The sequence below is a fragment of the Tachypleus tridentatus genome, chromosome 10, assembly GCF_004210375.1.
Source record: "Tachypleus tridentatus isolate NWPU-2018 chromosome 10, ASM421037v1, whole genome shotgun sequence".
NCBI lineage: Eukaryota > Metazoa > Arthropoda > Merostomata > Xiphosura > Limulidae > Tachypleus > Tachypleus tridentatus.
Genome location: NC_134834.1, coordinates 116,447,840 through 116,472,723, shown reverse-complemented (window position 1 = coordinate 116,472,723; position 24,884 = coordinate 116,447,840). Strand labels below are relative to the sequence as shown.

The 24,884-nt window shown below is 33.4% G+C and overlaps 1 protein-coding gene across 1 annotated transcript; it reads right to left on the bottom strand.

The window, feature by feature from the left end:
- Positions 1-957: 957 nt before the first annotated feature.
- Positions 958-23,733, bottom strand: LOC143230143 (uncharacterized). The gene is made up of 5 exons (XM_076463219.1): positions 23,513-23,733; positions 13,050-13,244; positions 12,291-12,480; positions 10,771-10,996; positions 958-1,479 (listed from the first exon to the last, which is right to left on the bottom strand). Exons 3-5 carry the CDS (start codon positions 12,427-12,429, stop codon positions 1,203-1,205), a joined length of 642 nt encoding a protein of 213 aa, XP_076319334.1. The 5' UTR covers positions 12,430-12,480; positions 13,050-13,244; positions 23,513-23,733; the 3' UTR covers positions 958-1,202.
- Positions 23,734-24,884: the final 1,151 nt, after the last annotated feature.

Below are 24,884 nucleotides of genomic sequence, written 5' to 3'. Positions count from 1 at the left end.
AAGTGAAGTGGTGCTCCACTAACAGAGAGATGGATATTGTGAAACATGTAAAAATAAGTGAAGTGGTGCTCCACCAACAGAGAGATGGATATTGTGAAACATGTAAAAAATAAGTGAAGTGATGCTCCACTAACAGAGAGATGGATATTGTGAAACATGTAAAATAAGTGAAGTGGTGCTCCACTAACAGAGAGATGGATATTGTGAAACATGTAAAATAAGTGAAGTGATGCTCCACTAACAGAGAGATGGATATTGTGAAACATGTAAAAATAAGTGAAGTGGTGCTCCACTAACAGAGAGATGGATATTGTGAAACATGTAAAAAATAAGTGAAGTGATGCTCCACTAACAGAGAGATGGATATTGTGAAACATGTAAAAATAAGTGAAGTGATGCTCCACTAACAGAGAGATGGATATTGTGAAACATGTAAAAATAAGTGAAGTGATGCTCCACTAACAGAGAGATGGATATTGTGAAACATGTAAAAATAAGTGAAGTGATGCTCCACTAACAGAGAGGTGGATATTGTGAAACATGTAAAAATAAGTGAAGTGGTGCTCCACTAACAGAGAGATGGATATTGTGAAACATGTAAAAATAAGTGAAGTGGTGCTCCACTAACAGAGAGATGGATATTGTGAAACATGTAAAAATAAGTGAAGTGGTGCTCCACTAACAGAGAGATGGATATTGTGAAACATGTAAAAATAAGTGAAGTGATGCTCCACTAACAGAGAGATGGATATTGTGAAACATGTAAAAATAAGTGAAGTGGTGCTCCACTAACAGAGAGATGGATATTGTGAAACATGTAAAAATAAGTGAAGTGGTGCTCCACTAACAGAGAGATGGATATTGTGAAACATGTAAAAATAAGTGAAGTGATGCTCCACTAACAGAGAGATGGATATTGTGAAACATGTAAAAGTAAGAACTATGACTGACACTCTGTAAGGCTTTAATGCTAATTTAATTTCTTTTGTAAATACATATTTATAATCAACATCACAATTCATGTCATCGTGAATTAAACCACTGCTTGGAAGTCCAGATAATATTCAAATATTACATTACAAAAAGATACCAGAACAATAACTTATCCCATAGTAATTTTCCAAGTTAGAGGCCATGGAATATTCTTACTTTGAAGGTCTTCAATGAAAACCCTGAATAAAATTATTTATTTCTGCTATAGATTATTTGTAGAATAGTGGCTTCACAAAGGCATCATATTGGCCAGCTTCAGGAGTCTTCACAGATGCATCATACTGTCTGGCTATGGGGGTCTTCACAAGGGCAGCATACTCACCAGCTACAGAGTTCTCAACATTGGCATCATACTGTCCAGGTATTAGAGTCTTTACAAAAGCACCATGCTCTCCAGGAACAGGGGTCTTTGGAACAGCATATTGGTCAACTAGTGGTGATTTCACTGGAACAGCATATTTTGCAGCTGGACCATAGTAGCTCTCACTATGGAAATAAAAGTAATAGTTCATACAATATGTAGTTATGGTGTAATAACATATTATTAAACCTGTACCACAGTAACTATTACTATGGAAATAAAATAATAGTTCATACAATATGTAGCTATATTTTGATAATATGTTATTACAATGGGACCACAGTAGCTGTCACAATGGATATAAAAGTAATACTTCATACAATATGTAGCTATATTTGGATAACATAATATTACAGCTATACCATAGTAACTGTGACTATGGGAGTAAATGTAACAATTGATACAATATGTAGCTATATCTTGATAGCATGTTATTACAGCTGTACCATAGTAACTATCACAATTAAAATAAAATTAATATTTGATACAATATGTAGTTACATTGCAAAAACATGTTATTACAGCTGTACCATAGCTGTCACTATTGAATTAAAAGTAACACTTCATACAATATGTAGCTACATTGTGATAACATATTATTACAACTAGACCATAGTAACTGCCACTATTGAATTAAAAGTAACACTTCATACAATATGTAGCTACATTGTGATAACATGTTATTAAAGCTGGACTACAGCTACTGCCACTATTGAATTAAAAGTAACAGTTCATACAATATGTAGCTATATTTTGATAACATGTTATTTTGGTTAAACAACGGTAACTGTCACTGTGGGAATAATTTAAAATAAAATGGATTATAATATTGTAAAGAGAAACAATTAACAATAGTATAAAGCTATTTTGAACACTAATACCACATTATACTGTAAAATAAAACTAGCACAGATTAATCTCAGGTGAATAGATGACAGCAGAGTAAAAGAAATGTAATTAATAACAACACAAATTTACATAAAATATTCTCTGTGGAAATGAAGAATTAATATAACTTTAAACATATTACTAACAGTTTTGTAAGAATATGAAATACACACACTAATATTATAAGTAAAGAAACAGATTATGTTTCACTGGAAAACATTTACTCTAGTTCTAAGGTTAATATCTCTTACTTTATGAGGTAAGGTTATAAGAAAACACACAATTATATAAGCAGTCCCATGCATTCCAGGCAATTTTTCTGGGATGGAAACCAAGAACTTAGAAATATAATTTATTTGCCATGATGACTGTCCCACTCAATACAGAGACGATCAATACATTGTACAGTAACCAGTGATGATAGTCATATGCTAGAGACTCACAATACAATTTAACATTACTGAGGAATATGTGACCATAAATACATCTAAAGATGAAGCTCTGAGTTCAGATGGTAAAAATCTCCATCTTTAAGGGCTTATATAAATCAACATGTTGAAGTTACTGGTGAGTAAACAATGTAACTGGGAAACAAGTTGCATCTCTGATATTTGTAATGATGTTTTTATCAAATCCTCACCCAACACCAAGAAGGACCTTTCTTACATTAAAGGCTATTAAATCATTGTCCTACCAAACATCATTGACAAGCTGAAGCTATAGCTAGAACTGTATATCAGATTGAACAACTGCTACTCTGACAACTGTTATCACAGAGAGAACAGAAACATTGATCAATGTTGCAGGATGGAAGGTTTTATTGTTATCACAGAGAGAACAGAAACATTGATCAATGCTGCAGGATGGAAGGTTTTATTGTTATCTCAGAGAATACAGAAACATTGATCAATGCTGCAGGATGGAAGGTTTTATTGTTATTACAGAGAACAGGAGCATTGATCAATGCTGCAGGATGGAAGGTTTTATTGTTATTACAGAGAATACAGAAACATTGATCAATGCTGCAGGATGGAAGGTTTTATTGTTATTACAGAGAGAACAGAAACATTGATCAATGCTGCAGGATGGAAGGTTTTAAAGCTGGTGAGAACACATTATTGATTTAAGTTTGAAAAATGCTTATAATAAAGTCCATCCATTCTGTAAAATAGAAATCAGTGTCATAGTTGTAATAACTACCATAAAATACATCATGAAGCTGGAAAGGTGGTATTCAGACTGGAACACCTGGTCTGTCTCAGGAGTTGCTAGACCTCTTCAGTGTTTGCATAGTGGATCAAGCCTGACTTTAAAGTAAAAATCACTTGTCGTGTGCTTACTTCTACCCACAACATTCTGGTATAAAGCAAGGGTTCTATCAAACAAGAAACAACCATCCCTCATTAGGATTAGCAAAACACACAATGACATAAGACTGGCCATCAATCCTTCCAACGTTCTGCAGATTCAGTAACAGAGATGTTTTCTACCTTTATATATCTTATTTTGAGATATCTTCTTATTATGTTCTTCATTAATTGTTGTTGTAATATTAGAACATGAATGAATATTAATTAAATTTAAAATATGTTTTAACTCAATTCATTTAATATTTATATTGTGTGAGGACATTTAATTCAACAAGTAACTCCAAATAATACGTTTTAAGTTTTAAACTGATATGACTGATAAGGTGGATTGTTTATTGTAACCAATTTAAATTCTGCTACCTCCCACAAACATTTTCAAATGACACTGAATTCACACTAGTCATTAAACACCCAGTAATGTTACTTTCCCACAAACCCTACTATATAATGAACAGAATTCACAAAACTTTCTTAGAACACTTACTGTGTAGTATTTAAAAAGGTGTCTATCATAAATGTACTGATAAAAATGATACAGCTACCTACATGGCCTCCTGGTGAATTATCTATAAATGTTATATTGAAAATAATCTAATCAAAAGCACATTAGGTGTTACAAAAGGGGTGTCCAAAAAAAGGACTGGGCTTTTTAACATGGGCGTGATGATGATTAATCAAAATACATGGCCTACCTAAAGCTGTAGTAAAATATTAGCCAGATAACTAACTTGAACAAAATACATGGCCTACCTAAAGCTGTAGTAAAAATATTAGCCAGATAGCTAACTTGACCAAAATAGATAGTCTACCTAAAGCTGTAGTAAAATATTAGCCAGATAACTAACTTGAACAAAATACATGGCCTACCTAAAGCTGTAGTAAAAATATTAGCCAGATAGCTAACTTGACCAAAATAGATAGTCTACCTAAAGCTGTAGTAAAAATATTAGCCAGATAGCTAACATGAACAAAATACATGGCCTACCTAAAGCTGTAGTAAAAATATTAGCCAGATAGCTAACTTGAACAAAATACATGGCCTACCTAAAGCTGCAGTAAAAATATTAGCCAGATAGCTAACTTGACCAAAATACATGGCCTACCTAAAGCTGTAGTAACGATATTAGTCAGATAGCTAACATGAACAAAATACATGGCCTACCTAAAGCTGTAGTAAAAATATTAGTCAGATAGCTAACATGAACAAAATACATGGCCTACCTAAAGCTGTAGTAAAAATATTAGCCAGATAGCTAACATGAACAAAATACATGGCCTACCTAAAGCTGTAGTAAAAATATTAGTCAGATAACTAACATGAACAAAATACATGGCCTACCTAAAGCTGTAGTAAAAATATTAGCCAGATAGCTAACTTGAACAAAATATATGGCCTACCTAAAAGTGTAGTAAAAATATTAGTCAGATAGCTAACATGAACAAAATACATGGCCTACCTAAAGCTGTAGTAAAAATATTAGTCAGATAGCTAACTTGAACAAAATACATGGCCTACCTAAAGTTGTAGTAAAAATATTAGCCAGATAGCTAACTTAAACTAAATACATCGCCTACCTAAAGCTGTAGTAAAAATATTAGCCAGATAGCTAACTTGAACAAAACACATGGCCTACCTAAAGCTGTAGTAAAAATATTAGCCAGATAGCTAACTTGACCAAAATACATGGCCTACCTAAAGCTGTAGTAAAAATATTAGCCAGATAGCTAACTTGAACAAAATACATGGCCTACCTAAAGCTGTAGTAAAAATATTAGCCAGATAGCTATGATGAACAAAATACATGGCATACCTAGAGCTGTAGTAAAAATATTAGCCAGATGGCTAACATGAACAAAATACATGGCCTACCTAAAGCTGTAGTAAAAATATTAGCTAGATAACTAACTTGAACAAAATAGATGGCCTACCTAAAAGTGTAGTAAAAATATTAGTCAGATAGCTAACATGAACAAAATACATGGCCTACCTAAAGCTGTAGTAAAAATATTAGTCAGATAGCTAACTTGAACAAAATACATGGCCTACCTAAAGCTGTAGTAAAAATATTAGCCAGATAGCTAACTTAAACAAAATACATCGCCTACCTAAAGCTGTAGTAAAAATATTAGCCAAATAGCTAACTTGACCAAAATAGATAGTCTACCTAAAGCTGTAGTAAATATATTAGCCAGATAGCTAACATGAACAAAATACATGGCCTACCTAAAGCTGTAGTAAAAATATTAGTCAGATAGCTAACATGAACAAAATACATGGCCTACCTAAAGCTGTAGTAAAAATATTAGTCAAATAACTAACTTGAACAAACTACATGGCCTACCTAAAGCTGTAGTAAAAATATTAGTCAGATGGCTAACATGGACAAAATACATGGCCTACCTAAAGCTGTAGTAAAAATATTATTCAGATAGCTAACATGAACAAAATACATGGCCTACCTAAAGCTGTAGTAAAAATATTAGTCAGATAGCTAACATGAACAAAATACATGGCCTACCTAAAGCTGTAGTAAAAAATATTAGTCAGATGGCTAACATGGACAAAATACATGGCCTACCTAAAGCTGTAGTAAAAATATTATTCAGATAGCTAACATGAACAAAATACATGGCCTACCTAAAGCTGTAGTAAAAATATTAGTCAGATAGCTAACATGAACAAAATACATGGCCTACCTAAAGCTGTAGTAAAAATATTAGTCAGATGGCTAACATGGACAAAATACATGGCCTACCTAAAGCTGTAGTAAAAATATTATTCAGATAGCTAACATGAACAAAATACATGGCCTACCTAAAGCTGTAGTAAAAATATTAGCCAGATAGCTAACATGAACAAAATACATGGCCTACCTAAAGCTGTAGTAAAAATATTAGTCAGATAACTAACATGAACAAAATACATGGCCTACCTAAAGCTGCAGTAAAAATATTATTCAGATAGCTAACATGAACAAAATACATGGCCTACCTAAAGCTGTAGTAAAAATATTAGTCAGATAACTAACTTGAACAAAATACATAGCCTACCTAAAGCTGTAGTAACGATATTAGTCAGATAGCTAACATGAACAAAATACATGGCCTACCTAAAGCTGTAGTAAAAATATTAGTCAGATAGCTAACATGAACAAAATACATGGCCTACCTAAAGCTGTAGTAAAAATATTAGCCAAATAGCTAACATGAACAAAATACATGGCCTACCTAAAGCTGTAGTAAAAATATTAGCCAGATAGCTAACTTGAACAAAATACATGGCCTACCTAAAGCTGTAGTAAAAATATTAGCCAGATAGCTAAGATGAACAAAATACATGGCATACCTAAAGCTGTAGTAAAAATATTAGCCAGATAGCTAACATGAACAAAATACATGGCCTACCTAAAGCCGTAGTAAAAATATTAGTCAGATGGCTAACATGGACAAAATACATGGCCTACCTAAAGCTGTAGTAAAAATATTATTCAGATAGCTAACATGAACAAAATACATGGCCTACCTAAAGCTGTAGTAAAAATATTAGCCAGATAGCTAACATGAACAAAATACATGGCCTACCTAAAGCTGTAGTAAAAATATTAGCCAGATAGCTAACTTGAACAAAATACATGGCCTACCTAAAGCTGTAGTAAAAATATTAGCCAGATAGCTAAGATGAACAAAATACATGGCATACCTAAAGCTGTAGTAAAATATTAGCCAGATAGCTAACATGAACAAAATACATGGCCTACCTAAAGCTGTAGTAAAAATATTAGCCAGATAGCTAAGATGAACAAAATACATGGCATACCTAAAGCTGTAGTAAAATATTAGCCAGATAGCTAACATGAACAAAATACATGGCCTACCTAAAGCTGTAGTAAAAATATTAGCCAGATAGCTAACATGAACAAAATACATGGCCTACCTAAAGCTGTAGTAAAAATATTAGCCAGATAGCTAACATGAAGAAAATACATGGCCTACCTAAAGCTGTAGTAAAAATATTAGTCAGATAGCTAACTTGAACAAAATACATGGCCTACCTAAAGCTGTAGTAAAAATATTAGCCAGATAGCTAACTTGACCAAAATAGATAGTCTACCTAAAGCTGTAGTAAAAATATTAGCCAGATAGCTAACATGAACAAAATACATGGCCTACCTAAAGCTGTAGTAAATATATTAGCCAGATAGCTAACATGAACAAAATACATGGCCTACCTAAAGCTGTAGTAAAAATATTAGCCAGATAGCTAACTTGAACAAAATACATCGCCTACCTAAAGCTGTAGTAAAAATATTAGTCAGATAGCTAACATGAACAAAATACATGGCCTACCTAAAGCTGTAGTAAAAATATTAGTCAAATAACTAACTTGAACAAACTACATGGCCTACCTAAAGCTGTAGTAAAAACATTAGTCAGATGGCTAACATGGACAAAATACATGGCCTACCTAAAGCTGTAGTAAAAATATTATTCAGATAGCTAACATGAACAAAATACATGGCCTACCTAAAGCTGTAGTAAAAATATTAGTCAGATAGCTAACATGAACAAAATACATGGCCTACCTAAAGCTGTAGTAAAAATATTAGTCAGATGGCTAACATGGACAAAATACATGGCATACCTAAAGCTGTAGTAAAAATATTATTCAGATAGCTAACATGAACAAAATACATGGCCTACCTAAAGCTGTGGTAAAAATATTAGCCAGATAGCTAACATGAACAAAATACATGGCCTACCTAAAGCTGTAGTAAAAATATTAGTCAGATAACTAACATGAACAAAATACATGGCCTACCTAAAGCTGCAGTAAAAATATTATTCAGATAGCTAACATGAACAAAAACATGGCCTACCTAAAGCTGTAGTAAAAATATTAGTCAGATAACTAACTTGAACAAAATACATAGCCTACCTAAAGCTGTAGTAACGATTTTAGTCAGATAGCTAACATGAACAAAATACATGGCCTACCTAAAGCTGTAGTAAAAATATTAGTCAGATAGCTAACATGAACAAAATACATGGCCTACCTAAAGCTGTAGTAAAAATATTAGCCAAATAGCTAACATGAACAAAATACATGGCCTACCTAAAGCTGTAGTAAAAATATTAGCCAGATAGCTAACTTGAACAAAATACATGGCCTACCTAAAGCTGTAGTAAAAATATTAGCCAGATAGCTAAGATGAACAAAATACATGGCATACCTAAAGCTGTAGTAAAATATTAGCCAGATAGCTAACATGAACAAAATACATGGCCTACCTAAAGCTGTAGTAAAAATATTAGCCAGATAGCTAACATGAACAAAATACATGGCCTACCTAAAGCTGTAGTAAAAATATTAGCCAGATAGCTAACATGAAGAAAATACATGGCCTACCTAAAGCTGTAGTAAAAATATTAGTCAGATAGCTAACTTGAACAAAATACATGGCCTACCTAAAGCTGTAGTAAAAATATTAGCCAGATAGCTAACTTGACCAAAATAGATAGTCTACCTAAAGCTGTAGTAAAAATATTAGCCAGATAGCTAACATGAACAAAATACATGGTCTACCTAAAGCTGTAGTAAAATATTAGCCAGATAGCTAACTTGAACAAAATACATGGCCTACCTAAAGCTGTAGTAAAATATTAGCCAGATAGCTAACATGAACAAAATACATGGCCTACCTAAAGCTGTAGTAAAAATATTAGCCAGATAGCTAACATGAACAAAATACATGGTCTACCTAAAGCTGTAGTAAAAATATTAGCCAGATAGCTAACTTGAACAAAATACATGGCCTACCTAAAGCTGTAGTAAAATATTAGCCAGATAGCTAACATGAACAAAATACATGGTCTACCTAAAGCTGTAGTAAAAATATTAGCCAGATAGCTAACATGAACAAAATACATGGTCTACCTAAAGCTGTAGTAAAAATATTAGCCAGATAGCTAACATGAACAAAATACATGGCCTACCTAAAGCTGTAGTAAAAATATTAGCCAGATAGCTAACATGAACAAAATACATGGCCTATCTAAAGCTGTAGTAAAAATATTAGCCAGATAGCTAACATGAACAAAATAGATAGTCTACCTAAAGCTGTAGTAAAAATATTAGCCAGATAGCTAACATGATTTTTTTTCATAAGCATTCTCAAAACTTTAGCCAAATTGTAGAGGATTTCTTTGAATAACTTTGCACATGTGGCTTATATTAACACCAAATGAGATTCATGACTGTAGGTTTACTCTATCAGTGTACCAAGATTGATAAAAATCCATAAGAGTTAAGTATGCTTTTCTATGAAAAAGTTTCTGTAGTTTTGGTTCAAATTTTTAGAAAAGGGAAAAAACTCAAGCAAAATTGGGTATATCTCAGGTATGTTTTAATGAATTGTCTTGAAATTTGATACGTGAAGTAAGAGTCTAGTTGAAGACATCCATGAAGAATGTTTGGGTTACCACAGTTCATTCTACAGAAGGTAGGAACTGTTAAATTATCACTCCTCTTAACAGCACACAGCATCCTGTATCAGGTTGTTTTAGCTGTGTGACACATTACTGTGTGTCTTAAGATAATATACTATTCAAAGTAAAATGTGTAATGGAAAAATAAATTATCTATGAGTTTTACATATAAAGGAAATGGCTGTAAATATTTTACAGTAAATTTTATGGTATATTTTTTAACAGTGTAAAACCATCATTAAAGATTGAGAAATAAGGATTGCAGTGTCCAAAGATAACGCTCTGAAACAATCATAAAGTTAATCCAGCCTTCAGTTTGGAGTTTGGTTTGTAAAGAATATGAAAAGATCATATAATTAATTAAACATTGTTTAGTGGCAATTGTACATGATTCATATAACATTCAATATTAATATGGATACACAATTAAAAACATTTTAAACGAAGGTCGACTTTTTGGAGGCCACTGATTGTCCTTAATGAAAAACGTTTTAATTGTGTGCTCATTTTAATGTTGTTTGTTATTTATCATGTTCATTAACTCTAGTCTTCCTCTGATGTTCACATGCACAGATAACTATAGATTAATCTCTGCTAACTATTTCACAATATCAATAACTTTGTAAAGGGGACAAGCTAATGTTATTTTCAACAACAAAACACAAAACTCACCAGCCGGGAACATTGACAGAGTAGTCACACTTCAAGGTCACTTCATTAAACACTTGACCATATTCACATGTTTGCAAACGAGGTAATATCTTTGCTCTCGTAGGGTCATCGTAGGTCGAAACACAGACAAAGTATCTTCTGCAGTCGTGTGGGTCAGGATATTTTGGGTTTCCATAGTTTTGGATTTCATCATAAGTGGAGACAGGGCAAGTGAAGCCAACAATGGCTGAAGTCACACAAAACAAAAGAGCGAGAAATTTAGCAGTAGCTTTTTATATTTTAGAGTTTTTTAGCAATATCTTTATATTCTTAGTGAATTGGAAACAAATGTGATTAATTATAATTACAAAGTTAATAACTTTAGCCTAGTGTACTTATTTTATGGCTTTAAAACACAAGAATTTACCATCGAAATTAATATACTCAAAAACAACAAAAAGGAAGGCTATAAACAAGCCGACTTTGGTCACCAAATGTTCGAAAAACGACTTAAAATTCGTTGTTTTATATATAAACGTGCATTTTGCTCTTACTGTAAACTTCCTTAACTAAAGGAAAATGTCTGAAGTTCAAGAATCATATTAAGATTTTATGATCAGAAAATTCACTATAATATAACAAAAGAGTTAAGATACCTTAAACGTAAGAGTGCATTTCTTTTAATTTATAAAGCTTTTAATATACATCGAGAAAAGTATTGTACAAATTTGATCATCTTTAGACTGTTTCGAAAATGTAATTAATCATATTAAGCTTCTTCATAAGTTCGGTTAGCCTACATTGTCAGTTCTATATTTTATACATAGGAAACTTAACATTCTTGAATAAGTTTCATTATCAATTCTAAATATTAAATGGAGATTGAACGTACGTAGTAAAAACAAACGACAAACACTCACTTAACCGTCAAATACAAATCATATGAAACTATAGACCTCTGGTGGGTCATCAACAATCAAACTGTATTTAAAAAATTAAAAACGAAACATAAGAACAATAAACTATCAAATTCGTGCAATTCTTTAAATATTTATACTTTATGAATGGTAAATTCAATACTAAGTTTCGTGTTTACAAATGGTGTATTATTTAACAATATCTATGTTGTTGGATCTCTTGATCCTGTTCATCATGTATTATTTATTTTACTATAATTGAAGTTTCTCTTTATTTTCCCTTTTTTAAATTAATTTTTCTCTTACGTATTTTCTTCCCTTAAACACACTTTAACTCTTTATTAAACTGTGGTTACCGGCACCAATCATCACGACCATTTTCATTCATTTTATTTGTTCCATTTTAACTTCATGTCGTATCATTTAACCTTTAAAGTATCACGCCATCTGTCTTTCCCTATATGCATACTAAAAATATTCAGTTTAATGTTCAAAATAAAATTCAGATTATATTACACATTATAATTTTAACACCCATGCGAATAATGTTCAATGTGGAATATAAGAATGTGCCAGTCTAAATTGTGATAAGTCTTGGCATTGAAGGTGGGTTTCTTATGTTACCTTCACTATCACAACCATGAACCTGGTCAGGCCAATCACAATATCCTTTCTCGTAACTGTAGGCTAGACCTTCTGGACAAGGGAACTCAAAGGCTTTTCCATCCACACACTTCAAAAAAGCGCGTGCAGTCACTCTCATGAGGATACTCGCCCCAGCGACGTGGACACCGATCTGTGGGTTGGGGTTGTTCTAGAGAAGGTATTTGTTTTATTAGTGCTGTGGTTGATAATCCGAATAAAACAACATCGACTTTAAAGATCAAACCAAACTTAATAAATTCATCTACTTAAAGAAAAGAGAACTCATTGAGATAGGTTACAGATAACGAATACTTCCTAGAAATAGTTCACAGTAACTCGTAGAGGTAGTTTACAGATGATGAAGAACAACGTGAGATAGTTCACAGATAACGATCTCCTTGCGATGGTTTATATAAAACTTGAGGAAAAGTCTATATTATCATTTTATTTAACTAATCAAAAAAATAGAATAAACAAAAGTTTAATATTTCTAGCATTGAACTAAATATAGGAAGGCTGTAAATGTTTTTGTATATTCTACTTTTTATTTGAGAAAAAAAAAAGATATTTCTATATATTCCATTTAAAACTAATTACAAAATTAAGTTATAAAAAGTTTTGTATATACTTGATTGTAAACAAGTAATAATTTTTGTACATCTTGTCTTTGTTAATATATAATATATTACATTGAGTTTATTATCTGTTATATATTTTTTTTGTAAAATCTACACTTACGAAGTTGCGGCCTGTCGCTGCAGTCTACGTCTCGTATGGAGTCACAACGTGGAGAAAGGTACGAATCACGAGCATTGAAGGCCAAGCCGTCTGGACATAGTCCTTCTGTCAGAGTACCGTTCCTACAGATAAAGTAGCTGTCACACTGCTGTTGGTGGGGAAAAAAACCATTGGCTTCGTGACATTGACCATTAGCTGTGGAAGCAAAAAATATGTTCAAACTTTATACATTTTATTTTAAGTAAATAATCTTGAACAGCGTAATACCCGACTAGAAAGACAATAAATCATAGCACGTCACCTGGTAATACGTAAATGTACACTATAGAAAAAGAAACAAAAACGGAAAAGACACTAGTTCAACGTATATACAAATAACGGTAAAATACAACTATACAATGTAATACGATATTACAATAGTAAAGATACTGATTGAACACTAGCACGCCATTACCAAATTACCGTGAGATTTGTTTGCACAGAATATTTGTATTTATAGATAAACGTATTTCGTTTAGAGACTAGTGCAATATCTGAAACACTAAACGTAACTAATCTTGCACCATAGTATTGTTCTAAACCAGGAGTCACCAAACTTTTTTCACGGGGGGCCAGATTACTTGGGGAATGAGAAGCGGGGACACATGATCATTATGTTCAATACTCATAAGCTAGAACGAAAGCTCTCTGTAAAAGACTTAACACTAAGTTTAGGATGCCACATTAGCCATGTGGGAGTAGCATGCAATACATACATATAATAAAAAACAAACAGAAATACAACCAACATTTTTATTTAACAAAAGGTTATCAAAGAAGGTGACATTAGCAAATGCAATTGTCACATCGCACATAATGAGTACATATATGAATTTCACTAAGCCGCAAAAAAGTTAGTGAGATTTATGAAACTGGTATTTGGCTTTCAAAATATCTTCAATGTTCGGTTTTGAATTACTGCATCCAATCATTAGAATTGCTTTCAAATGTTCATCAGTCAACCTTGATCGATGTACCGACTTCACATACTTCATTTTTGAAAATGCTTCTTCACAGACATAAGTTGTTCCGAACACTGATGCCATTCCAGATGTGAACTGCTTAAGCTTTGGAAAATCATCTTCAGGTGTGCAGCTGTAAAATTCAATAAGTTGCCCCTCTCTGTGTTTTGATTTCAACAAGTCATTTCCTTGCAAATCGATGACCTCCAGCTGAAGTTCCACTGGCACGTCATCAATGACACAATTAAAAGGATTCTGAAAAAGGACAATGTCACTTTCGATTCTGTTGAGATCCGAAAATCTCTCTTAAAATACTTATTTAAATTACCAATAATCTTTCTCTGAAACTCCAGGTTGATATCTTCTGTGATTCCAGCATTAAACTCACTGAAACACTTAAAATGAGAGAGGTTTCCTCCTTCCAAATGTGCTTCAAACAATGACAGCTTTCTCCGAAATCTTTTAATAATTCTATAGAGATCACAGACACGCTTATTCTTCCCCTGAAGTTTCAAGTTCAATTCATTTCTGTGGGATGTGATGTCAACTAAAAATGACAACTTTGACAACCAGGTTGGATCCGACAGAAGTGGATTGGCTCTTATTTGTCGATAAGAAATATATCTATTTCTCTTCTCAGCTTATAAAAACGAGACAAGACTTTACCGCAGCTGAGCCACCTTACCGCCGTGTGATAAGACAAGTCACAGAAATTCGAATCAATTTCTTCAAGAAACGCCTTGAACTGGTGATGATTAAGTGCACGATCCCGAATGAAGTTCACTGCAGAAATGACTGGTTTTAGTACACAAGAAATATCTAAGTCTTTTCCACAGAGTGCTTGCTGATGTATGATGCAGTGTATGAACAGAGCGCTTGGGAGTTGAAGATCTTCCAACTGTTTCCTGATCAGCCCCACCAGACCCTTTTTTACTCCAGTTATGTTTTTCCTCCATCAACTGTTACACCTCTAAGCTGATTCCACTGAAGGTTATAGTCTTGCAAAGTGTTATGCACTTCCATGAAAATGTCTTCTCCAGCTGTTCTTCTGTGCATACTGCAAACTGATGCTAACTTTTCCGTGATCCGAAAGTCCAAATTAACTCCACGAATGAACACGAGAAGTTGTGACGTACTCGAGAGATCAGTAGAATCATCCAGTGCTAGAGAATACCATAGGAAGGTTCTAGCTTTTTGGCGTATCTGTAATGCGATGTTCTCTTCAAGTTCTTCTGCTCTCCGTACAACTAAAGTTGCTGAAAGACTGATACTTTCAAAGAAATTTTCTTTTTCAGGACACAGCTCATTTGCTGCTTCCATCATACACTCTTTGATGAAGTTGTCGTCAGTAAAAGGTTTTCCTCGCTCTGCCATCCTATGCACTATTTTGTAACTTGTACGAGTGACAGATTCATTTTCAGCAAACTTTCTTGTGAAGAGATTCTTTTGAGATTCAAAAACACGTTTTATGGATTCAAATTTCTCAGAACGGAACTTTTCTGAAAATTTCAAATATGTTGATAGATGTTTTGTTTCAGAGTGACGCCGATGATTGTATTCTTTCAAAACGGCAACACTTTCGGTGCATATCACACAAGTATCTTTCTGGTTTCCACAAAGAAGTACTTTTCTCCCGATTCTTCATTGAAAGCACGAAACTCAGAGTCCACTTTTCTTCTTTTAAAAGCAGTCATAACGATGGGTGAAGAAAAACAGGATCTGAAAATGAAAAACACAGAACGCTGTGAGAAGAGTATTGTACTGGTCCAAGAATGCACAAGCAAAATATATTGAAACGTACGTTTGCCACGACACTTACCTAAGAACGAGTTACGAACTACTAAGAGATATAAGCTTGCTGAAGCGGTAACCCTAGGCCACTGAATTTACAAGATGAGTCGATAGGACGATGGTTAAGTCTGTGCTTGTTTTCAAAATCCTAATGCTTTCATAGATACATGCCTCGATATGGATAAACGGGCAGCAAGGGTGAAAGAAGAATTTTCCTATTGGTTAAAAATGCATGTGAGAGCCTTGTTTCTTTCTATCATAACGTCTTTTGTTTGCCAGCTTAAAGCGACTATCGGTGTGATTTATTTTGTTGTGACAGTCGGACATTTGATGAAATGTCACTTTTTATTTCCAAGCGGCTAGCTGCTGGCGGGCCGGACAAAATGACCTCGAGGGCCGTAGTTCGGTGACCCCTGTTCTAAACTATATTTTCAATGTTTTAATTTAGATGTTAGCCAGATGGCGGACGACATTAAGTTCAATTAAATAAATAAATCCTAGAAAGTTTAGAATGATGATAACATCAATAACTTAGTAATTTCTATTAATATGTAAATATAAGTACATCAGTACAAGTCAGTGAAATGTTGCATTAGAAGTGAGTAAAGTATTTATCTTTCAGTGTTAACAGGAAACAACAGAACAATAACTAACGTTATCAGTGATGTCGAGAAAGCCCACTTGTAGAGAAAAATATATATGTTAGAACGGTTTGGGTTGAGAAAATTTTTTACGTAGAGGAACGAACAACGGTCATCCTCAGGTTCACAAAGAAAGGAAGAGATAACTGACCGGAAGCTGACCACATGTTTGAAAGAGGTTGTGTTACTAAGTGACGGAATGTAGAGAGCGTTCTTAGATGTTTGAATACATAATTTTATATCATTTATATTTTTATTATTATTTGGGCCTGGCAACTATTCGTTGGTACAAGAGTAGCCCAAGAGTTGGTGGTGGGTGGTGATGACTAGCTGCCTTCCCTCTAGTCTTACACTGCTAAATTAGGGACGGCTAGCAGAGATAGCCCTCGAGTAGCTTTGTGCGAAATTCCAAAACAAACAAATGTTATTATTTATTATATTATTTTTAATATAGGTATAAAGGTGTTCCTTATAAATTGGTTTATTTTGGGTTTGAGTTGTTGTATAAGTAAGGCTTCTTTAATTTTGCGTTTTTTATGTTTGTTTCTTTATTTAGTATTTGAGTGTTTTCTATGGTTATGTTGTGTTTATTTGACTTGCAGTGTTCGAAAACGTGTGAATGTGACTTTTTATGTTCTTTGAATCTGGTTTCCATTTTTCTACTTGTTTCTCCAATATAGAAGTCGTGGCAGTTATCACATTGTATTTTATAAATAATGTTGGTGTTGTGTTTGTCAGTGTAGTTTTCACATAGTATAGACCTCAGTTTTGTGCCTGGTTTTTTGAATAAATTTGGTATTAACTGGAATGTCATATTTTGTTACTAGTTTTTTGCCAAATGTTGGTTATTTTGCTGCTGATGTCGGGAATATATGGTATGCAGCAGGATATGGTTTCGTGATTTTTTAAATCGTGGGGTATATTTACTTTTGTTGGTTGATTTTGCTTTCTGTCTAGGTGTGTGCGTTTTTCTACGTTCGATCTTGTTCACTCTTCTACGTAATATATTTTCTCAACCCAAACGAGCTGTTTTTGCATATATAATACATATTACTGTTGAGACGTGGCTATGAAATCTCAGTACTAGCTGAGTCCCAGGGACAGACATCATAACCATTCTGTGCTTGTTATAGTTTTCATGTTATAACTTTTAATACAGTAGGTATATCTTTAAGAATATTTGCTGGTTATCAGCAAACATTACAAGACTTTCATACAAGTTTTTATCAGGTTTAAATAGTTTTAAGTAATGGTTACCTCGTACATGTGCCTTTTCAAAGACACAAATTAATTTTCAGTTTTAGATTAAAATACGTTTTTGCATCAAAAACTTGTAAAATTTCGCATAGGAATCTTTATAACCTTTAGATAATTATCAAAAGAAAAACCTACAAATATTAACTGTTATTTTCACTATTCTATTTATGTGTGGATTTGCTCTGTTTAACTGACTTCGTTATCACCATAAATTATGAGAAAATAAATATAAATTAAGTTCTTCTTCGTTCTGAAATAACTACAGATTATAACGCGAAATCACAAATGTTTAATTCAAATTGCATAAATCTCATGACATTATACATCTATATATATTGATTATTTTTATTTGTTTGGCCAATTGGCTCTGTTTAACTAACACTGCAAAAGTTGCGATGACGCGGCGTACGGTCTCTCGTGTTACCATATCCAATAGCATAAAACTGGTCTGTCGAAAGTGATCTGTCACAGGTTTGTTATAGTGAACCAGTATTATGTATAATGCAGATACACGTCGGGTATAATACTTCACATATATATTATTACTATTTACAAATAAATTCTTAAATCTCAATTATTTTTCTTTGAACATGGAACAATAAATAGACAAGTATAGAGGACAATGATCTCCCGTACTTACAAAGTCTACTCGTTTGCCGCTTGCTGTAACTTGGTAAGCCTTGTCAAATTTAGCAAGTAAAACAAAATGGTTTCGTAGGTTTTATATATGCATTTTGAAACAGCAAAAAGTCATAAACTACTATATCAAAATACCATTGAAATCCACTATAATTCATCACGCTTAATAAGTAAGCTATATTTGAATCTAAACATATGCGATTTATTGAAATCCAAAACTTCTTAATTTTCAGCTTCGATTCTACCATGAAAAATAAAGTTTTTTCGCGTAAACACTTTCCAGAGACTGAGAAATGTGGGACATATTCTGAGCTTTCCACTGGTTATACATAAGACAAAGAGCGAAATGAGGTGGGTGGAGTCACCTAGGTTGGTTTAGAATAATATATCAGAAAATATAAATGATAAGAGGTTTTTATTTTATATTCTAACTTGTCAATATCAGTAATTTGAGTTTTTAATTAGTAAGAAATTATAGACTTTGTATTACGAAATCACAAATGTGTAATTTTGACTAAAATATATTTTCTTAATATTCACTTTCAAATTAAGTAGTTAACTAATGTGTAATACTAATATTTGAATGATATTGTACAATATAATACCAAACTTATTCATCCATAAAACAGTAATTCAAGTAGGGTCAGTTGTTAACGAAACAGAAGTACTTGTCAGCTTATTTAATAATTGTTAATTTAACTAAGTAGAAGTAACAAACTTTAATAGAGTCTAGTTCACGTGGCATATCTCTGTCGACAGGAACTAAAACCGATTTCAATGTTGTTGACACAATCAGATAAAACTCTATATGCAAAAACGGCTCGTTTGGGCTGAGAAAACACTTTACATAGAAGAGCGAACAACGTTTCGACCTTCTTCGGTCATCTTTGTGAACCTGACGATGACCGAAGAAGGTCGAAACGTTGTTCGCTCTTCTATGTAAAGTGTTTTCTCAGCCCAAACGAGCCGTTTTTGCATATATATTTCTCAACAAGTGGGTTTCTCGTCATCACAGATAAAACTCTACTTTGTTCGATAAGAAGGGAAAAATTACTGAAAATAAATAAAGTCTTTTAGTTGCTTAAATAAAGAAAAGCTAGTTTATCTTACTTAGGACTGGTTCTAAGTGACTAACTGTAACTACGTATAAAAACATAACCATAATTTCTAATAGTTAAATAATTTAGTCACTATATTCTGTAGAAATAGTAACAATTGCGAAGTCACGTAACCTAATAAAATCTGTTAGTAACATAACAATGTTTATCGTGTTATTTGAAGGCTTTGGCAGAAATAATAATTATATGTACTAGTTGGGGTATCCGCTAAATATGCAATTGAAAATGTTTGTGTATTTTCCCATGAACCTGCGTATCAGTTTTGGCGAATATCCATGAACATTCATGGCCCGGCATGGCCAGGTGATTAAGGCACTCGACTCATAACCTGAGCGTCGAGGTTTCGAATCCCCGTCCCACAAAACATGTTCGCCCTTTTAGCCGTAGGGCTATTATAATGTTAGATCAATCCCATCTATTCATTGGTAAAAGAGTAGACCAAGAGTTGGTGGTGGGTGGCGATGACTAGCTTTTTTCCCTCTAGTCTTACACTGCTAAATTACGGATGTCTAGCGCAGATAGTCCTCATGTAGCTTTGCATGAAATTCAAAACAAAACAAACCATGTACATCCCGCGAAGTACTAAGATGGACATACAACAGAAAGTGCTATTATATTTCTATAGATGACGCTAGTGCATTCTATCCGTGTGTAACATATTAATGGCGTCATATCTGCACCCTGAGGATGTAGAAAAATAAAGTTCTCCATGACGGGAAACGGAAGAGAAAATGAAAATCGTGACCCCTATTGCAAATCTATATGTGCACCTGATAAAAATTTCGCGAAGTTGGGGGTTGCACATTACGAAATAAAAAAGTGTTTTTAGTATCATATGAGCAAGAGTTCCATTGTGGTATGATAGTCACTTGATTTAACACTCAGCTTTTGGTAGTAATAACAGTTATATGTATAGTCATATGATTTAATGGTTTGGGCTTACGGTAGTAATAACGATTACCTCTATAGTCACAAATGTGTGTTGCACTTTACCAGCAAAACGAACATAATTAAACGTTTCATTATTCTTTACATAGAACTCTAAACTCAAATTTTATACAGTGTATCGGATTAAACAATAACTGTTATTATATATAAAAATAATTTAGTCGATTTAGTTTCACCGACCTAATTCATGACCAATATACAAGACATACGTGCTTGTAATGTCGGTCTCCTGATTTTATACAACCACACCCTTTATAAAACAGCCGAGTTGCACACTTAGAGGTTATTGATCCCTAACGAAATATATTTAACCTACTTATTAGAGAAAGTTTAAATGTTATAACATGTGGCAGTAAAGTTTTAACAACTAAACTGGTGACATTACATAACCTTGGAAGATCAACATTTACCAACATCATTACCAGCATTTACCAGGATATCATTTTGTAAGAATTGCTTTTTCACACAACCGTTAGCACCCCGCTAGTACGGCAGTATGTCTTCGGATTTACAACGTTAGAATTAGGGGTTCGATTCCCCTCGGTGGGCTGAGCAGATTGCCCGCTGTGTCTTAGCTATTAGAAAAACACACAACCGTTAATGATGTTTTGTTGTCTTTCAAACTTTGCATACTGGAAGGATTTGCACATTTTGATAAAAAGTTTAGAAAAAACGACCTTTAAACTCCGGATAAGTATAATAAAAAAAACAACGTTTCGCCTTGTAGCTTCATCATGGTTAATATACACAACGTTAGTTAAAAAGTGTTATATAAAGATCGTTTTTCTAAACTTTTCATCGTTAACAATGTTGACAAATATTTTGGAGCAACCTTTCCTTTAGCGTCTTTAGACTTCCACATTTCTGAGGAATAATAATGCAGTTATTTGTTTGATTGATTGGTAATTTTCCAACACTAACTTGTGTTAAAATTCCCATTATTTTGTAGGAAACACTTGGAAATTATAATATTAGAAATAAACGACTTTATAACACGAAAAATGTTGTTTTTGCTTAATCACACTCAAGGCTTGACTTTACAATTTTTATTGAACGTTCTTGACGAATATGTAAATGAAATATTTAGTTTCTAATTTCATAAAAACAGTATTTTTGGTGTTTATAAGGTCGTTTGTATTAATATACACCAATATGAACTATAGAAATCAAATAATGGTGGGAATTTTACTCCTTGTTTTCCTGTTTACTTTATTCCTTGTCCTGTGCACCGGAACACTTATTTCATAGTGAGTTGTAGAAGATATTTATATTTATCGTGGTAATGTAAATGTTTATAGTCAAATACATACTGGTATCCAACAACGTTTATTAACTTGTTATGTTAAGAGACCTAGACAAATACATACTGGTATTCAACAACGTTGATTAACTTGTTATGTTAAGAGACCTAGACAAATACATACTGGTATCCAACAACGTTTATTAACTTGTTATGTTAAGAGACCTAGACAAATACATACTGGTATCCAACAACGTTTATTAACTTGTTATGTTAAGAGACCTAGACAAATACATACTGGTATCCAACAACGTTTATTAACTTGTTATGTTAAGAGACCTAGACAAATACATACTGGTATCCAACAACGTTTATTAACTTGTTATGTTAAGAGACCTAGACAAATGCATACTGGTATCCAACAACGTTTATTAACTTGTTATGTTAAGAGACCTAGACAAATACATACTGGTATCCAACAACGTTTATTAACTGGTTATGTTAAGAGACCTAGACAAATACATACTGGTATCCAACAACGTTTATTAACTTTTTATGTTAAGAGACCTAGACAAATACATACTGGTATCCAACAACGTTTATTAACTTGTTATGTTAAGAGACCTAGACAAATACATACTGGTATCCAACAACGTTGATTAACTTGTTATGTTAGGAGATCTAGACAAATACATACTGATATCCAACAACGTTGATTAACTTGTTATGTTAAGAGACCTAGACAAATACATACTGGTATCCAACAACGCTGATTAACTTGTTATGTTAAGAGACCTAGACAAATACATACTGGTATCCAACAACGTTTATTAACTTGTTATGTTAAGAGACCTAGACAAATGCATACTGGTATCCAACAACGTTTATTAACTTGTTATGTTAAGAGACCTAGACAAATACATACTGGTATCCAACAACGTTTATTAACTTTTTATGTTAAGAGACCTAGACATATACGTACTGGTATCCAACAACGTTTATTAACTTGTTATGTTAAGAGACCTAGACAAATACATACTGGTATCCAACAACGTTTATTAACTTGTTATGTTAAGAGACTTAGACAAATACATACTGGTATCCAACAACGTTGATTAACTTGTTATGTTAGGAGATCTAGACAAATACATACTGATATCCAACAACGTTGATTAACTTGTTATGTTCAGAGACCTAGACAAATACATACTGGTATCCAACAACGCTGATTAACTTGTTATGTTAAGAGACCTAGACAAATACATACTGGCATCCAACAACGTTGATTAACTTGTTATGTTAAGAGACCTAGACAAATACATACTGGTATCCAACAACGTTTATTAACTTGTTATGTTAAGAGACCTAGACAAATACATACTGGTATCCAACAACGTTTATTAACTTGTTATGTTAAGAGACCTAGACAAATACATACTGGTATCCAACAACGTTGATTAACTTGTTATGTTAAGAGACCTAGACAAATACATACTGGTATCCAACAACGTTTATTAACTTGTTATGTTTAGATATCTAGACACATACATACTGGTATCCAACAACGCTGATTAACTTGTTATGTTAAGAGACCTAGACAAATACATACTGGTATCCAACAACGCTGATTAACTTGTTATGTTAAGAATATTTTTGCTACAAAACTTTGATTAATCTTCATGAATCACATTTGTAGTTGATGTACTGAGATATTTATAAAGTGATGTTACGGAATATTTTTATATGATATTATGAAGTATTTTATATCATATTATCAACTATTTCTAATATGATAATTTGAAATATTTTTAAAACAAAATTTGCTTACCTGTTTTTAAAGCTACAGCTAAGAGGATAAATGCAAACAAACGTCTCATTGTATGAAGTTTTGTTATCCGAAATAAATATTGTAAAAGGTGAAAGCAGCTACTAGAAAACTATTGAGAGCACGAGCAGATCACGTAAAAAATATAGATCATCGTTAGAAAGTTCAATATAATTTGTGATTGGTTGAACTCGCACATGACCGTATTTCAACTTGATCACCGACTGCAGGGCATACTGGCCTAAACGGGCCAACTACTGTTTGTGTAACTTGTTTTAAAGTAGGCTGGGAACTGTTCAACACAGGTAAATTATCTTTCTTGATTTCAATAGAAAGTGTAAGTACAGCAATTCATTTTATCTGTTTGATTTTTTTCAGGTTTGAAGAAACTTTTGTTTTAAAACATTTTATTGACGTTTGTTTTAATTCAAGCCTAAAGTGGTTTGTAATAAGCCATATGTCCTATATCAGTTATTTTAGTGATATTGTATTTTCGGAGTCCTATATCAGTTGTTTTAGTGATATTGTATTTTCGGCGTAAAAAGTTCTATGGACTGAAGGAACAACCACAATAACATAACAACACAAAATTGTCAAACGTTAAAGATTCTAGTAAAAGTGATGCATTAAAAGTGATGTGTTATTAACAGAAATGATAGTTTATCGATTTTCCACCTTCTGTAGCTTGGCACATGATAATTCAAACTAACACGTATCTCAAGTGGATCTATTCTAACGGACTCTCACTTCAAATGTGAAACTGCAAAGCAATTCATTAAGAAATGTGTGTGTTTGTGTTCAGTATAACAACACCAAACTGGGTTATCTGCTGGGTCTACCGAGATAGCAACACCAAACTGGGTTATCTGCTGTGTCTACCGAAATAGCAACACCAAACTGGGTTATCTGCTGTGTCTACCGAGATAGCAACACCAAACTGGGTTATCTGCTGTGTCTACCGAGATAGCAACACCAAACTGGGCTATCTTCTGTGTCTACCGAGGTAGCAACACCAAACTTGGCTATCTGCTGTGTCTACCGAGGTAGCAACACCAAACTGGGTTATCTGCTGTGTCTACCGAGGTAGCAACACCAAACTGGGTTATCTGCTGTGTCTACCGAGGTAGCAACACCAAACTGGGCTATCTGCTGTGTCTTCCGAGGTAGCAACATCAAACTGGGTTATCTGCTGTGTCTACCGAGGTAGCAACACCAAACTGGGTTATTTGCTGTGTCTACCGAGGTAGCAACACCAAACTGGGTTATCTGCTGTGTCTACCGAGGTAGCAACACCAAACTGGGTTATCTGCTGTGTCTACCGAGGTAGCAACACCAAACTGGGCTATCTGCTGTGTCTTCCGAGGTAGCAACACCA